Genomic DNA, 15,805 nt, shown 5'->3' on the forward strand with positions numbered 1-15,805 from the left:
CCTGTGTGACCGAGATGGAGTCCCAGCCCTTGGTCTTTGTGCTTCTTTGTCCTTATAATTAATTGCCTTGTGTCTGAGTTAGTCAAAATGGGTTTCTGTTCCTTGCAACCATATCCTCTGTGAACAGGCAGACCCTGAAAATTCTCCTCCCAGCAGGTAAACAGGCTCAGCTTCCAGGGGCCTGACCCTGGCTCCTGACAGGGGACACTCGTGTAGCTGTGGGAAGGGAAGACTTCTCTGTGGGCGGCATTTTTGTGAGGGTTCATTAAAGCTCTCCAGGAAGGGACGCTACCTGACTTTGCGGCCATGTTCCCACAGCAGGGTGGGCCTAGTGGGTTTTGCCGGGACTTCCTGTTTGGCCTTCAGAGCAGGTGCACCAGGGTCCTAACAGGGAGAAGTGTACTCTGGAATGACGGCATCTCTGCACCAAAACCACGCAACTCCTTCAGCATCCAGGTGCCTAGGGTAGGAGTTTGTGTGGCTCCTAGAAAGTCACTGAGGTGGGGTGGGGGACAGCAGAGCAATGGGACCCCTCTTCCCTTTGAGAATCTCCTTGGTACATGTTTCCATGGGACCGTTGGGAGCAGAAAACATATGAGAGGATGCAGACAGAACCCGAGAGTCAGTCTGTCTGATTCATCGGCGGTCGGGACAGGAGCTGCTTGGGGGAAGCACCCCTTTTACCTGCTCACCACCCTGTCCCACAGCAGGACGCCTCTCCCCTAAAGTCATCGACATGCACACACTTCCGGTCAAGCCTGGAGCCACAGTCTTTACTCCAACAAGTTTGCTTTCAGGGTTCCACGGGTAAAGGAGAAAAAGAGACAGCCAGCCCAGGACAGGCCCACAGGGCCCCGGCCACCAGGCCAAGGGGAATACAGAGGCATGACAGCGTTAAGGTCTGTGAAAGCTCTTCCGCTTCCTGATCTCAAGTCTGTTAACACCACGACTTCCTCATGGAGAGGGACTAGAGTGCTGAAGGGTGAATGGGAGCCACTGCTGGAGGGGACGGCATGGACTTCAAGGCCAGATACCCAGCGGGCTCTCAGAGCAGCCAAGCCAGGAGGACAGGCAGGAAGAGCACGGGCCAGGCCACCAGGAACCCTGAAACACAAGAGACATGAAAGTCAAGTGCCGGGCTTGGGGACTCAACAGCAAATGCGAGCTGGCCTCCTTGCCACATGCCACATGGGGTAAGAAAGGCAAAGCATCCTTCCTGTCTGGTCCGGGTCACTGCCTTGGGGCTCATGTGGTGGAGGCACAGCTATCTATCCACTAACCACTTTTCCCATTTTCTTCTGGGAACACAAGGAGGCAATTTTTTTCCCCAGTCTCTTTTGCAGGTAGGTTGAATCATGTGACTGAATCTAGGCAATGACACATGTCTGGAAGTCATCTATGCCATTTATAGGCCAGGTTCGGAAAATCTCCTACATGATCCTGCATGTCCTCACATTCACCATTCTAGGGCTACACTGCAGAAGATCCAGGATAGGACTCAATAATGGAGCTTCCAGAAGCTACCAGAAGTAACCAAAGTTCCTAATGACTACACAGAATAGAACTGTACCCCACATCAGCGATTTAGTGGGAAATGATACTGTTGTATAAAGGCACAGAGGATTTGAGACTGTTTGTTACAGCAGCTAGCCTAACTTATACTGACTAATACTGAAGAGGCAGAAAGGCACAGAGCAATGCCTCTGAGACCTGACTACTTAATTTAGAATCTTATCTCTAGCTGGGCCATCTCAGGCAAGATAGTCAACCTCTCTGTGCCTCAGTTTCCCTGTATGCAAAGCAGATTTTTGTTAAGACTCGAATGAGTAAATTCACATCTAGCATTTAGAACAGTGTCTGGCACATGGTAAACACTGTATAAATACTGGTTTAAAAAATTAGACTCTAAGACCTGAGTGCTGGATCATATCTTTTGTGCACATTGGTGTACACTCAGTGTTAAGGAAGGGTGCAGATCCTGGATGAGAGTTACCATTTTCTGAGGGCCTAACAGAAGTATGTGCACCCTCTTCCACAATACTATCAAATTAGAACATCTCCCCTCCCCACCCCCAAATTCAAAGTGACCTGCTGCTGATGTCCTAGAAGAAGGGAGAGGGCCACCATAATCTTCAGAAGCATGCAAGTATATGGCAACAAGTTTATAATGATGAAATATGAGATGGACAGTCTATTAATTCTAAAATATCAGAAACAACTACGGCAGATAGCAAACTGTGAAAACCACAGTGCCCTCTTGTGGTGGCCTGCTGCCTCGACATCAGACCGAGCTCTTCCAGAAGACTCCTAACACTCTACCCAAGAAATGAGGCAATTCAAGCAGACTCTCCTGGGACATCCCAGGCACTGTGCTAACCTGAAGGACTGGGGCTGAGGTCCCTGACTTGAAGCTGCCCCCACTCTCTTCCACGCACATGACTTCTCTTAGGATTGTCTGAATGTTTGCATAAAGAGGCCATCTTGGACTTATTGAGAAAATTTTTAGACAGTAGTGTAGTTGGGGATTTGAGGATGGAGGGAATTTTTTCAGGTCTGTGCTTGACAAGACAGGTCATTCTGAAGAGTAGCAAAATCCTAATACACGAGCTTCCCATTTTGTCCAAAATAAACTTCTTTGATTTGTTTGCTCATCCATCTCTAAGTCATTCATCAAAACCCCGCTCAGTTGTTACTGCCTGATGAAATTCTTTTACAACCTTTTCCAACACAGTAGATTAGTCTTCTCTGTGCTCCTTCTGTACTATCTTCTAGCTCGTCACTAACTTCCATATGTGCCAGCCTCCTATGAAACGAACTGACGTTCCCTCTGCTTCTGGGTTCCATTCTCCTCAGATTTGCCCATTTGCCATTTCTCATTCAGTCAAATATCACTTCCTCTGATAGTTCTTCTGACCATTTATCCATCCTAACCTTCACTCTTCCTTTCTACTTTGATAATAAAACCATCGATCATTGGTTGGATATATGGTCACCCAGTCACATGGGGCCATGTGCTAAGCCCTGGTCAACGAATGTAAGTATGTATATAGTGCCAGCTTCCAGGAATGTTCCTCAGTGTTCGTTAACTTCTTCCATGTTCTCTCCATTTGGATTTCTAGATAGGCGAGTTGGAGTTCCAGCTGCCATCTTGGACCATGGAACTGATGGTCATATCTCCAAGATGGCGAAGCAGAGATCTGGAAAGAACCTAGATCTTTGATGACTTTGTGGTGCCAATCTACTTTCCTTGAACTGCCTGCCTCTAGGTTTCACTTACATGTGAGAGCAATACGCTTCTGTCTGATTTAAGACCTTGTTAGCCATGTGGGTAACTTTCTGTCACATCATCTTTTTTATTTCTAAATAAGCTTTTGCTCATTTTTATTGTCTGTTTCTCAGATAATAAGTTCTATGAGGGCATGCGCCAATTCATAATTACCATCATAATTTCAGCACTTAGAACAATGCCTGGCACACAGTAGGCACTTGATAAATATTTGCTGTTAAATGGCTGTCTCTTCTGCTAGACTAAGGAGCCAGTCTGGGCTCTGATCCATTTTGGCATGCACAGTCCCTAGCATGGGGTCTGGCAGGTAGAAGGGACTAAATTGAAGAGGGGAAGGAGAGGGAGATGGGAAAGCCACAGGAGAGACATGAGGACAGGATGTACCTGCAGTGCCAGGGGCTCCGTTCATGATGCCAGGAGATGGGGCACCTGTGAACAGAAGCAGAAGGTGAGAGCTTCCTCAGTCCTGCTCTGGTGACTGCGGCACTAGGACCACCTCTGTTCCAGACCCTGACCTGGTGGCCGCCACCACCCACAGCCTACACCCTGGAGGCCATGTATCCAGTGGGCACATTTCTAAATGCAGCTCACACATTTAAAACATAATCCTTCTCATAGATTTTGTGAGGAAATTGTCCTCATCTCCATCTGACACATGAGAAGACTGAGGCTCAGCAATGTTAAGGGACTTGCAAAGTTGACTGTGCCCATCAGTGGCAGAGCTAGGATCCAAACCCCAGTATGTCTGATTCCAAAGCGCAAGTTCCTGACTCTCCCTCTCCCAGTTACCCTGGGCACCACGGAAGGCACCAAATTGAGGACCCATAAAGGGGCAGAGCCACTCAGGGCAGAGTCTCCTTCATGAGACAGCTTCTGTTCACTCGTGTGGAGAATGGACTTGGCAATAGTGCTCACTTCCTTGAGCTACTGGAGCATTCCAAGTGTTAATGCTTATAAAGCTGCTTGGCATGGTGCCAGGTGCAAAAAAGTATTATTATTATTATTATAGCTATTAATGTTACTGCATCTTAATTTCTTTAGGGCAAAAAAAAAATGATTTCATTCTTTTGCATTACTTGACTCTTCCATTGTGGTGGAAATAAAAACTGTAACAGTACTATGAACCCATGTGTAGGATGGATGAAAATTTGGGGAGCAGTTGGAAAGTTTCCCCTAATATCCCACTCAAGAATACAGCAACTGAATGTTGGAAACAACTATTCACCAGAAAATAGAGTTGTATCTAAGCAGGAGCCTTAGACTTCACCCAAAAGGGACTGAGTTGTGGGGATCTGGAGCAGGTGGAAGAAGGTCAAGGCCACATGCTCCGAAATCAGACTAAGCTGGGTTCAGGCCTTATTCCCACTACTCATGAGCAGATCCATCTTAGGTGGGTTCCTTATTCTCTCCAAACCTTGGTTTCTCACCTATAAAATGCACACAGTTATGGATGGATTAAGTCAATCATTGAAAGTCAAGAGCTTGGCCAGGGCTCTAGCACACAGGAAACCCAGCACAAATGGCAAAGTCTATGTGTATCATGGAAAGATAGATCCAGCAATGGGGGCAGAACCAAGAAGTCAGAAAAACCCCAAGTGATTGTGTGGGTGACCCCAGGCATCTGAAGTTAAGTATCAGCACCTGGCCAGCTGGCCTTGTTATCAGGACTGGGCCACTTACTTCTCCGAGAGATGGGTCCCAAATCTAGAACCCGGGCTAGATCAAGGGCCGGTACTTCACTGCGGAGTTGATTTCTTGAACAAGACTGTGAGGATAGAGAACTCTCATTATAACCAGATTTAATTCAAGGCAAAGTTCCTACCCAGACTCCCCTGCCTTGGCAGCTCTGGCCCAGGAACTGGGCCCCACCTGCCTTTTGACCCTAATTCTGAGGCTAAGTTTTTCCCAAACCAGAGAATTCTCACTGTCATGTCAACCAAATCCAGGTTTGACTCTCATCTCCACTATTTTTCAGTTGTGTAATTTGGGGCAAATGACTTCTGTCCATGATGATTAAATAGGACATACCTGGTTTGAAAGATAAAAAATTTTAAAACATTTAAATTTAAAAAGATTGCAATGAAGCATGTCAGTAACAGACAGGCACAGACAGCACTATTCATAGATAGGGTCCAGTGGGGGTAAGAGCCGTACCACAGCTCAGCTGGGGTACATTCCAGCTCTGATACTGTCCATCTGTGTGTGGTTCTTGGGCAAAGGACTTCTCTTCTGTACAATGAGGTCAATTTAAAAAACCTCCTTAAAGAGACATTGTGCTAAATTTGATAAGGTGTGCAATAGTTTTAGCATGAAGCTCAACACAGAGGAAGCACTAAAAAAGTCAAGTGTAGGATGAGTGTCCCTTATCCAAAATGCTTGGGTCCAGAAGTTTTTTTTCAATTTTGGAGTTATTTAGATTTGGGTATATTTGCACAAGCTTTATCAGTCGATCATTCATAATCTGAAAATATGAAACCCAAAATGTTCCAAAATCCAAAACTTTTTGATTTGATGTCCACCTTCAAAAAGTTCTGAATTTCAGAGCATTTTGGATTTCAGTTTTTCAGAACAGGGATGTTCAACCTGTATTATTATAATTATTCAAAATAGGTCTCATGCCAAGGAAAACAGTTCTGCCTCCTGGGGACACAGTACTTGCTTATAAATGAGTTTTTGGAATGCCTGAAGTCCATCTATGCATCCTTCACGTGCATCTGGCCACCCATCTGTCCTTCCATGCCTTCAGGCATACATCCAACAAACCTGTCTTCCCTCATTCATCTGCCCATTCATCCATCCATCCATTCATCCCTCCCTCCATAAATCTAAAAACTATATATAGAGAACCTGTCAGGTGCCAGGCCCAATGCCAGGCTCTGAATAGTCCCACCCAAAGAGACCACTCACCGGTTGGCACTGCTCATTTAGGGAATCACAGAGATGAACCTCACAATGCAGGAAAACTAGGTCGTAATTCCCAGCAAACATGAACATCTGGACTGAGAACCGGCTTTCCGAGGATACCCCATTCTCTTCCACATAGATGGTGGAATCGTGTTGATTTGGGCAGCTGATGGGGCAAAGGAGAAAAGGTGTGACTTGAGCACACACACACACACACACACACACACACACACACACACCTGGTTCCTTCCATGATGGTAGCATAAACTTTTTTGTTTCCTCTGTTTCTTCTTCAAACTCACATGATTTAAATTATTTGGGGCACAATCTCTGGAGTGAGGCAGACTAGTTTTAAATCCCAGCCTTCCCCAATTTCTAACTAAAGGGTCCTGGGCAGATTCCTTAACCTTACTGCAAAATGGAGACGGGAATATTCATCTCACAGAGTTGATGTGAGCACTTAATGAGACAACCGTACAACCGTGTAGATAGCTCAGCACGGTGCCTCACATGTAGCTGAGCTCAGTGAGAAACATTATCTAATATCTTACTATGGTTTGAAGCATGATCTGTAGATATTTATATTCCTTTGCTTTTATCAGTTCAAATGATATTTTCTCTCCTAATATTTCTCGTATCATTTTTATGTTGTTCAACGCTAATATCTGTATAAGGGACTATTTTTGAACAATGAGCCTGTTGTCAGAATGATCAAGCATATTGAAATGGAAAACAATTAGCATTTCTTTACCCTGCCCACCTATTATGTATTAATACCTTAGGCTAAAATATCAGGAGTGAGATTCGTGGGTCAGAAGGGTAGGTTACAATATGTAATACCAAAATTTTCCCAAAGAGTTAAACCAACTTCCACAACTGCCAGGCATAAATGAGATTGATATTCTCCCCCAAACTCTGTTAAAACCCAAAGAAAATCCCAGCCCGAGTTGCCTGATACCTGTTTCTGATGATGAAGTACTTCACAGGGTCCTCCTTGTCTTTCGATGGTGTGGCATAGCAGTTTCTCAACAACAGCTTAAACCGGGAGGTGTCTCCTCTCTCCAAGATGGCGCCCACATAGAGCATGGACTCCACCGACAGCACAGCCATATCCCCTTCATAAGGATGCGTGTAGTTCTGGTCTTGGAAGAGGGCCATCCTGACAGTGAACTCTCCCTGCCCCTCAACACTGATGTTCAGGGAACTGAGGGAAGGAAAACCACAGGAACGGGCACATGAGGTTTTGACCAGAGAGAGCAACATAAATCAAACCCCATACTTGTGTGAGGTTATGGAGACAAAGGTTTATCTCCTATCTCTAAAAGAACCATTCAATCATTCATTTAAACTGAGCATTTACTAGCTTCTAGGCACTAAAAATGACAGAGATCCCTCTGTCTCTGAGATCTCCACTGATTGCCTCTGGTGGGTTGCATAAAGGTTAGCACACAATGCCATCCTGTCACCTGGAGAATGGGACTTAGTGTCTTTCATTTTGATTCTCCATGACCCATGAACTCCAGCATAATATAATTGAAAACCACTGAACTCAAAAATTTCCAATCCTACTGATTCTGCCACTCTGTGAGTCCAGGAGTTTCATGAGGGAATGGGACAGGCAGTCTGGATTTCTGGATCTCGAACAGTTCGGAAGTTCCCCTGGCAAGCTTAGAAATGCTAAGGACCTGATTGGACAGGGCCGGTTCCAGGCACAGGGGCACAGCAATGAGCAAAGCAAACAACAGCCTGGCCTGTATCAAATCTCACCCAGATTGTTAACTGGTTTTATTTCTGGTGGGACACGGGTACTGTTTATCTAATCAAAGGCAGTCTCAGTTTAAATCCCAAGTCTGCAGTGAAGCCTTCCTGCCCCCGTGATCCCCACCCCACCAAGATGAGGGTTGGGACACCTGTTTCCTGCTCCCAGAGCATCCTGGGTCCTTCCTACACTGCATCCATCTCACTTGTAAATAACTGGCGACAGTTGTTGGATGCCCTTCTTAAAGGTGTATGGACCTGTTCTCTCTCTGTGTTCCGAAGCACATTTCTAAGCACTGTTTCATAGCATGACATTGCTTCATGATAATAATCTCTAATATCCAGGAAATAGCCCATGTGCGCCTTGCTCACGTTGAGTGTCCCCAATATACAATTAACAAATATACAATTAACCCAATGTACAATTAACAAATTTTGTGAATAGTTGAACGAGTGGGAGTTCCCAAAAGGGGTTAGTGTCATTGTGTGGACGTCATAAATGGTGCTGGGAGTGAGAGAGGCCAAAGTCAGCGTTATGGGTCAAAAGGGCAAGGGTCAGCACCATACCTCACAATGGGCCGAAGCGCAGTCTGCAGGCTGACCCTCATGTCCAGCGGGTAGGCGCATTGGAAGTTGATGTTGACGATGACGTCTCGGATGATGAAGTCACTGGCCAACGAGAGAGTGTTTTTGTAGAGGGCATGGGTTCCATTACTCTTTGGTAGAAAAACAAAACCACATATATGTTTACATGGACGCGGGCAGGTGCGGGTGGAATTCCGATCTGTCTGACTCCAGAGTGAGTGTCCTCGGTCACACAGCCACCTGGCACTCTGACCTCAAGGGGCCTCCTTCTTCTTTATAGGAAGAGGAATGAGGAAGCCAGATTAAGAACAGAATCATAAATAACTGACCCCAGGGAAGAGTCCGGGCCCAGCAAGCTTGGTGCTCTGTGCCTCCCTCCCGCGAGGCCCTGATTAAAATCATCATAATCTTAGCTCACATTTATGAAGCTCAAGTGTCAAACCTACCCTAGGCTCTGTGTGAACCAGCGTGTTGAATTTCACACATGATCCTGGAGGCCCAGAGAGAAGCGAAGAGCCCAAGATCTCTCAGCTACTAAGATGGGTCCGCTGAGCCTGAACCCCACTGTTCGGCAGCCAGGGAGTGAACACCACTTACCTCCAGAATGTTCCCGCAGGCACTGGCCTGGACGGGGCTGGTCACAGACATCCAGTTCCCATCCTCTCTGTGCAGGATGCTGCTGCAGTTTCGGTCCCTGAGGTAGGCGATGACCTCTTCCCCAAAACCGAGGCCTCCCAGTAAACACTTGTCTACCTTCACCTTGATCTCGCTGGCCCCACAGTCCAGCTGAGGCTGCAAACTCTGAATATCTACAAAGCCAAGAAGAGACAGACAGAGTGGACAGAGGCCTAGAAGCAGTGGGCAGGGAGCAAGCCACTATGACCACCAGAAGGCTGCATAGTCTAGGACTCACATTCAGACGGGCAGAGAGGCCTCTAGGCTAGGATTTCTGAACATCTAATGCACAGGATTGGCTAAGTTCCCCTGCGGGGATTGGAATCTTTCGTTCAGCAAAGGGTCCCTGCTTTCCACACTAGAATCAAAGCCTGATATACACTATTTCATGAAGCCAGCACATCTGAGCAGGTTCTGAGCCTTTGTGTCCGTTCATGCATTCGACACTTACTCAAAAACTCTTTCTTGAGCATCTACTATCTGCATCCTGTCCCAGGAGTCTGCCCGTGCTCCTAGCATGAAGATTGTAGATACTTGAAAGCAGCATTCAGCTCCCATCCATGTAGATGTTTTATTTTTTGGAAGTTCTGGGATTGAACTCAGGGCCTCACACATGCTAGGCAAGTCCTCTATGATGGAGCCGCATCCCCAGCCTGCAGAGTTCTCGTCTGCAGTAACTTTGTCCCTCACGGATCCAACCCGGCCATGGTCCAGCACCTGACATGGAGTTTGTTCTAGCCCTGCCTTCTCATCTTTGCAGATGCCCCAGCTTTATAGCATGTGGACTGGAGAACCCACAGGATCCCCCCCAACCTCAGTCCATGCCCCCCGACTCTGATCCACACCTTGTTGTGACCCTCCAAAGCTCCCTGCTCCCACCCTACCCGCTAGGACAGCAGTCGCCATTTCCCGTGATCTCCTCACCAGAGCCATTGAGTTCCTGTCTGCAGACGCAACTCCAGATGCCATCTTGAGGGAGGCATTGCTCCTCGGGGCGGCAGCCCGGCTCACACCTGTCCTCCCCGGTGGTGGGGTCTAGGAGGCGGGGCCAGGAAAGAGGAGATCAGGATGCAAAGCAGGGAGGATCCCAGGCCCCCAGGTCCAACCCTCTCATTCCTCCAGGGCACAGGAGGTGGGCCAAGGGTGAGATGCCCAGTGGAAGGGTCAACCTCAAACTCAGCTGTCCAGATTCCCCATCCAGCGGGGTGAGCGACAGCCCTGAAGCTGCCAGGCATTCTTTCTGAGGTTACAAGGGGAGCAGAGCAGCCTGGCGACAGAGTCCTGGATGCTAGGGCCACAGTGCCTGGCTCAGATCCCAGCTCTCCTATGGAGAGAGTCTCCTGACCTCTCTGTGCCCTAACCTGGGTAACTACATAGGACCTATTTCATGGAGCTGGTGGAAGATTCCAGAGTCAATACTTTCAAAGGGCTCAGCATGGTGAGCACGTGGCTTAGCTGATATTTTGCTATCATCCATTTTTTTAATCAGATCGGACAACTGAGGCTCTAAAAGGTAACTGAACCCACCCGAATGGAATCAAAAGAGGAAGGAGCCTGAGTTCTTGACATTGTTCTACGATGCGTTTATAAATCAGGAGATTCCACCCTCAACGTGGAATTTCTAGCTTTATTGAAATCTTTATTTAAAGAGCTCTCCTCGGGGTGCCAGGAGGTGCACCGCCTCCTGCGGACCAATCCCCGCGCTCTGGGGGTCCCAGCATCTCATAGGCCGCCCCGCCCACAGCTGCCACTCACCCGTGCAGTATCTCAGATTGCAATCTGGGGTGCCGTCCAACCGGTACACGTGGTACCTGCCCGGGCAGGCCTTCACCTGCACCTCAGATGCCCAGAGACAGCAGTTGTCACTCCAGTGGGCACAGGCGGTGCGGGTGACGATGCCGTCCCCAAGGACGGGGTGGGTCCCGTTTAGCCACATGGGAGCGGCCGTCCGGCATCGCAGCATTGGGACACAGGTCTCAGGCATTCTTGCTCCTCCCTCGCCCACAAAGCGGTACCAGCCTCTCAGATCCTGGTCGCATTGCTGGAGGTCATCAGAGTTCAACGTGCTCCGGGAGGGATCGTCCAGGACGGTGTGATTCTCACAGGGGTCAAAACAGATCTCGGCCTCTGGGGTGCCCGGGGCTCCACAGGCCAAGTCCAGCCCATGGGAACTGGCTTCTCTGGGGTCTCTGTAACCTGGGAAGGGGACAGAGTGTTTGGGTGTCCTGAGCAACTCCCCCACCCAGAGGTGTTGTCCCCAGTCTGAAGGTGCTGAGAACTAATGAGTCCAACAGGCAAATGAGCCGTCAGTTCAGCATCAGACTCTGCTGGCCGTCGTTCAGAAGAGCCCAGGAGAGGTTTAACAACCAGTACGGCCATCAGGGGCCATTGTCCTGCATGAGCCCCTGTGCCCCACCCTGAGTTCCAAAGAGCTTCCCTGGGAAACCCAGCTGCCAAAGTCCTGCCTGGCGCTCTTTGTTCCTTTCTCATAAATGTAATGGCAGGCTTCCTGGAAAAACAACCTCAGACATCATTCAAAAGAATAAAGGAGAAGTGAAAGCTGTCACAGAGCTGGCTTCCGCTCTAAAATGAAGCTGTCCTAAGCCCACCCCAGTCCCAGGAGTGACCGTGAATTTGTTGTCTACCCTTCAGGGTCTTCCCATGCACAGATGTGTGTGTGTCTGTCTGTGTCTGTGTGTCTGTGTAGAATGCTGTTTTCTAAAAACAAAAACAAAAAATCGGATCAGGGCTGTTCAACCCTTCTCCGTGCATTCTCCTCTTACTGCAGCATGGACATTCTTCCCCGCCAGTGGACACACAGTGGACACAGTCCATAGGATTTCCCCCGTTTGGCCCAGGGTGTGTTGGCCGGGTCTTCCCGGTGAAGTCCACCCTCACAATAGAATCATGGACTGTTGAAGGCACCCTGGCCTCCGCTGACCGGATGCTTCCCTTCCTCTCCAGGGTAAGTTCTAATTCGGCTCGTGGACACACTGTGACTTGATTTCCTTTTCTCTCATCACATCCTCCCTGACACCGAGCTCGGAGTCTTGGCTTTAGACCTGCCTGTTCCTCTCACTGACCTCATGTACCTTTTCTGTGGGTCTTTCTAGACGTCTGAGGTGCCGGATAAGCAGACACTCACCTTGCTGCACTGTAGAGGCCAGGGTCAGGAAGCAGGAGGCCAAGGCCAGCCACAGGGGGTCAGAGCCAGCCATCCTTCACGCAGGGTGAGACGTGCAGCTCACTCCACAGAGCGCAGGCTCTCCATGCAGCCCTGGGAAAGGAAAAGCCCGCAGGATCAGAGCAACAGAGCTCCCTTTTGTGGTGCAAGGGTAAGATGGGGACTCGAATGAGTTCAGCATCGATCATGTGACCCCATCTGGACTCAGCCCCTCACACACTTGACCTGGTCTCAGGCTCTGAGCCATCCTACAGGGAAGGTGCGATTGCTCCCGTTTTACAGCTGGAGGAGCCGAGTGCATCCAATCCGAGCCAGGTTAAGAGGCTGCGCTCTCAGAAACAGGCCTGCAGGTGTGACTCGCAGAAGCAGTGAGGCAATGGGAAGGGGGGACCCACCACGGGGGCGAAGTTGACAGCAGGTGAAGCAAAGTTAGGTTTAGAGTCTGCAGTGCTGCAAACTTTTCTAGAAGGGTGTCAGGAGGTCCCTGTGCAGGTGGAGGGAAATTCTCTCTGGAAATTGGATGGAGGGAGAGGATTCTAGAGCTTGCCAAGGCCTGCAGACAAATCTAGAGCTGCCTCCCGCAGAGCCTTGCATCGGGTCCTGCTGAGCGTCCCCAGGGTGCCCTCTGTGCGTGTCCTTAGCAGACCAGGCCCCGTGGACCCTACTCCTAGCACAGAACCTAGCACTCAAGGACCCCAGTTAATGGAAGAATGAATAAGACATGGGATAGGGAGGTAGGATAAGGAGCTTCGGAAAGCCTCCAACGCCCAAATGCCGTTCACTCTTCTGGAAAACCCTTTCCCTAAAAGGGCAAGTCTGTGGACAGCTTCTCACAGCCTCTGGAAGACTTCAGAAGACAGAAATGATGAGGTCATGAACACACAGGGAGAGGGGAGCACCCAGGACTGCGACTGTTAGAGGCCGTCCCAGGTGGAAACCCATCTTCCTGGGGGAGGTGTCTGGGGCAGAAGGGAGGGTGGCATCTGCAGGCTTGGAGCAGCCAGCAGGTGACCAAAACCACGGCTGAGCTGGACACAGAGTGATCCAGGAGCTCTTGACAATGGCTAAGGTCCAAACTCCTTGCCGGATTCTGGAAGCTTCTAGAAACAAAGAACCCTAACGAGTCCAAGAGGTCAAAAGGGTGAGCCCCCCAGGATTAGGAGAAAGCTTGGCGAGAAAGCTTGGTGAGCGGGACTCACCTTGGGCTGAGAACCCAGAGCCCCGGTCCTCCTCTGGCCGGCTGTGGGAACGCAGCCTGCTGTGGTTTGTCTTTAATGCGATTTCCCACCCATGTGGCTGTCTGTGATTGGCGCGAAGGTCGGACTGGAGTTAATTTCCCAGGTGTACGCTGGGTTCATCAAGCATGGGAAAGATAAGCAACTTAGCACAAAGGTTGGTGATAGAAAGTTCCTTGGCCCTCCCTGCCATGTAAACCCTTCCAGCAATTTCTTCCTCACACCAATGCTTCTCTGTAAACAGCCGCAATATGTACCGAGTGCTGAATACACAGGGCACCGTCAAGTTCATCGCCACCATTACCTCTCACATTAATCCTCACAATAGACCCGCAAAGCTGGGGTCATATTTATTCCCAGAAAACAAACACTAATGAAAAGGAGGTTTAATACCCAAAGGAAAGAGGTAACCAATGAAACAGGCACTTTCATAATAGATGACCAGTGTACCCAGGGTCTCTAGCTAGGTATCTTAGGGTACTTCTGCAGTCGGCTTGGAGTTGGTGGGTGCAGAGGAGTGAACTGGGAGCCGGGGAGGGGGGGGGCGCCTCCTATTCTTGGCCCACAGAATCTACCCAGCTTCAGAGAACCAATGCGGAGGCACTTGGGAATGGCCAACGTGGATCCCAAGGCTCCTGGACAGAGTGAGTATCAACCTCTCCTGCTGTTCCTTCTGCTCTGGGGGCTCCCCTCAAGACTGGAAGGTAGAGAACCGAGACAGGGCTGTAGAAGATCTTGGACTTTTAAACACCAGCTTGGACTTGGCTTGTATGCCAGGGTGGAAATCCTAGGGCGGATCAAAAAGAGCCAAGGCTTTTGGAGAGCCAACGGCCATTACCTCTTCTCTCTTTCTTTGGGACTCTTGAAGGAACCAAAGCTCTTGGGAGTGAGAAGTTCAGGGATCTTGACCTTGGCAATACCCTCCAGCAAGATCTCAATCTGGATACAAGCCGGCTTCTCTACTCCTGGTACTAATGGGGAGCAATCCCCCAAATGTGGACCTTAGGGCAGCTGGACCCACAGCATATCCCTCTACTCTATTGGCCAGGTACCACCTCAGCCTCCCCAGGGATCACTCATAACCTGCCCCGGCCTCATAAGTGGCATCTGGGACAATTACCACCAGTCACCCCACACTTCTGAACAGGTGTTCTGTGTCCTACGTCAAGAAAACCAGGGCCACAGCCCATGACCTTTGCTCCTTCCCTGTTAACATAAAGGTATTGGCCCGCCAGTCCTCCCTACCCAAGGCCATCTCCTCTTCTTGTCTTTTTTTTTTTAAGATTTGTTGTATTTATTGGTTTAAGGTGACGATAACATTGTATTTTTCATCAGGTTCAGCATGACGTTTTGACCTGGACACGCCCCATGGAGTGGTTAAATCTAGCTCTTTAATAAATGCATTACCTCACGTAGCTCTTCTTTTCTGTAGTGAGATGGTCTAAACATCCACCGTCACTTTTCAAGAATACAATATGTTGTCATTGACTGTAGTCATCATGCTGGACAACAGATCTGCTGAAATTTATTATTTCTCCCATCTAACTATCATTATGTACCTTTGGATCAACCCCAAGAATTTACCTCACCACATTATAATAACCATTATCAGAAAGACAAGAGAAAATAAATGTTAGTGGGAAAATGAATTGGTACAGTCATTGTGGAAAGTGGTATGGAGATTCCTTGGAAAAATTAAACAACCGATGTGACCCAGTGATCCTACTACACATTCAGAGGAAAAGAAACCAGAATGTTGAAGATAGTTGTGCTCTCCCATTCACTGCAGGACTGACTAGTTACCATAGCCAGGATATGGAATCAGTTGAAGTGTCCATCAATGGATGATGGATAAAGAAAATGTGGTATGTACATACAATGGAATATTACTTGGCCATAAATAATGATGAAGTCCTGGCATATGCAACAGGGTGCATGAACTTGCAGGAACTTATGGTCAGTAAAATAAGCCAGGCACAGAAGGATAATCACCACATTCTGCATGGGATCTGAAAACGTGGATCTCGCCAAAGTAGTGATCAGGAGGGCGGTTCCCAGCAGCTGAGTGGTTAGAGGGGATGGGAGGGATGGAGAAATGTTGGTTAGAACATCCTCCTGTACGACATCGGCCCCTCCATCCTCTTCGGACTCCTCCATTCCAAGGTGAGTCATGTGGCT

At 48.7% G+C, this 15,805-nt stretch overlaps 1 protein-coding gene across 3 annotated transcripts; it reads right to left on the reverse strand.

Moving 5' to 3' along the window:
- Positions 1-763: 763 nt before the first annotated feature.
- On the reverse strand, positions 764-14,817 carry GP2 (glycoprotein 2). Of its 3 annotated transcripts, none has more exons than XM_079120889.1 (11): positions 13,592-14,817; positions 12,354-12,485; positions 10,964-11,404; positions 10,133-10,243; positions 9,131-9,342; positions 8,516-8,664; positions 7,149-7,394; positions 6,194-6,356; positions 4,967-5,051; positions 3,671-3,715; positions 764-1,104 (listed from the first exon to the last, which is right to left on the reverse strand). In XM_079120889.1, the coding sequence occupies exons 2-11, from the start codon at positions 12,424-12,426 to the stop codon at positions 1,046-1,048; spliced, it is 1,584 nt and encodes a 527-aa protein (XP_078977015.1). In that variant the 5' UTR covers positions 12,427-12,485; positions 13,592-14,817; the 3' UTR covers positions 764-1,045. The 3 variants fall into 3 exon arrangements, with proteins under 3 accessions (XP_078977015.1, XP_078977016.1, XP_078977014.1); XM_079120890.1 differs by lacking the exon at positions 13,592-14,817 and adding an exon at positions 12,618-12,957; XM_079120888.1 differs by lacking the exon at positions 13,592-14,817 and having other exon boundaries at positions 12,354-12,957.
- Between the last annotated feature and the right edge of the window lie 988 nt (positions 14,818-15,805).

This window comes from Sciurus vulgaris (genome assembly GCF_902686455.1).
Source record: "Sciurus vulgaris genome assembly, chromosome: 18".
Taxonomy (NCBI): Eukaryota; Metazoa; Chordata; class Mammalia; order Rodentia; family Sciuridae; genus Sciurus; species Sciurus vulgaris.

Excerpts from the sequence above, each read along its gene's own strand:
- GP2 (XM_079120889.1), bottom strand. The coding sequence starts at position 12,426 with ATGGCTGGCTCTGACCCCCTGTGGCTGGCCTTGGCCTCCTGCTTCCTG. Across the intron at positions 8,665-9,130 it reads CCTGCGGGAACATTCTGGAG|AGTAATGGAACCCATGCCCT; the intron begins GTAAGTGGTGTT and ends TTTCTACCAAAG. Across the intron at positions 3,716-4,966 it reads GGGACCCATCTCTCGGAGAA|GTGCCCCATCTCCTGGCATC; the intron begins GTAAGTGGCCCA and ends TTCTGTTCACAG.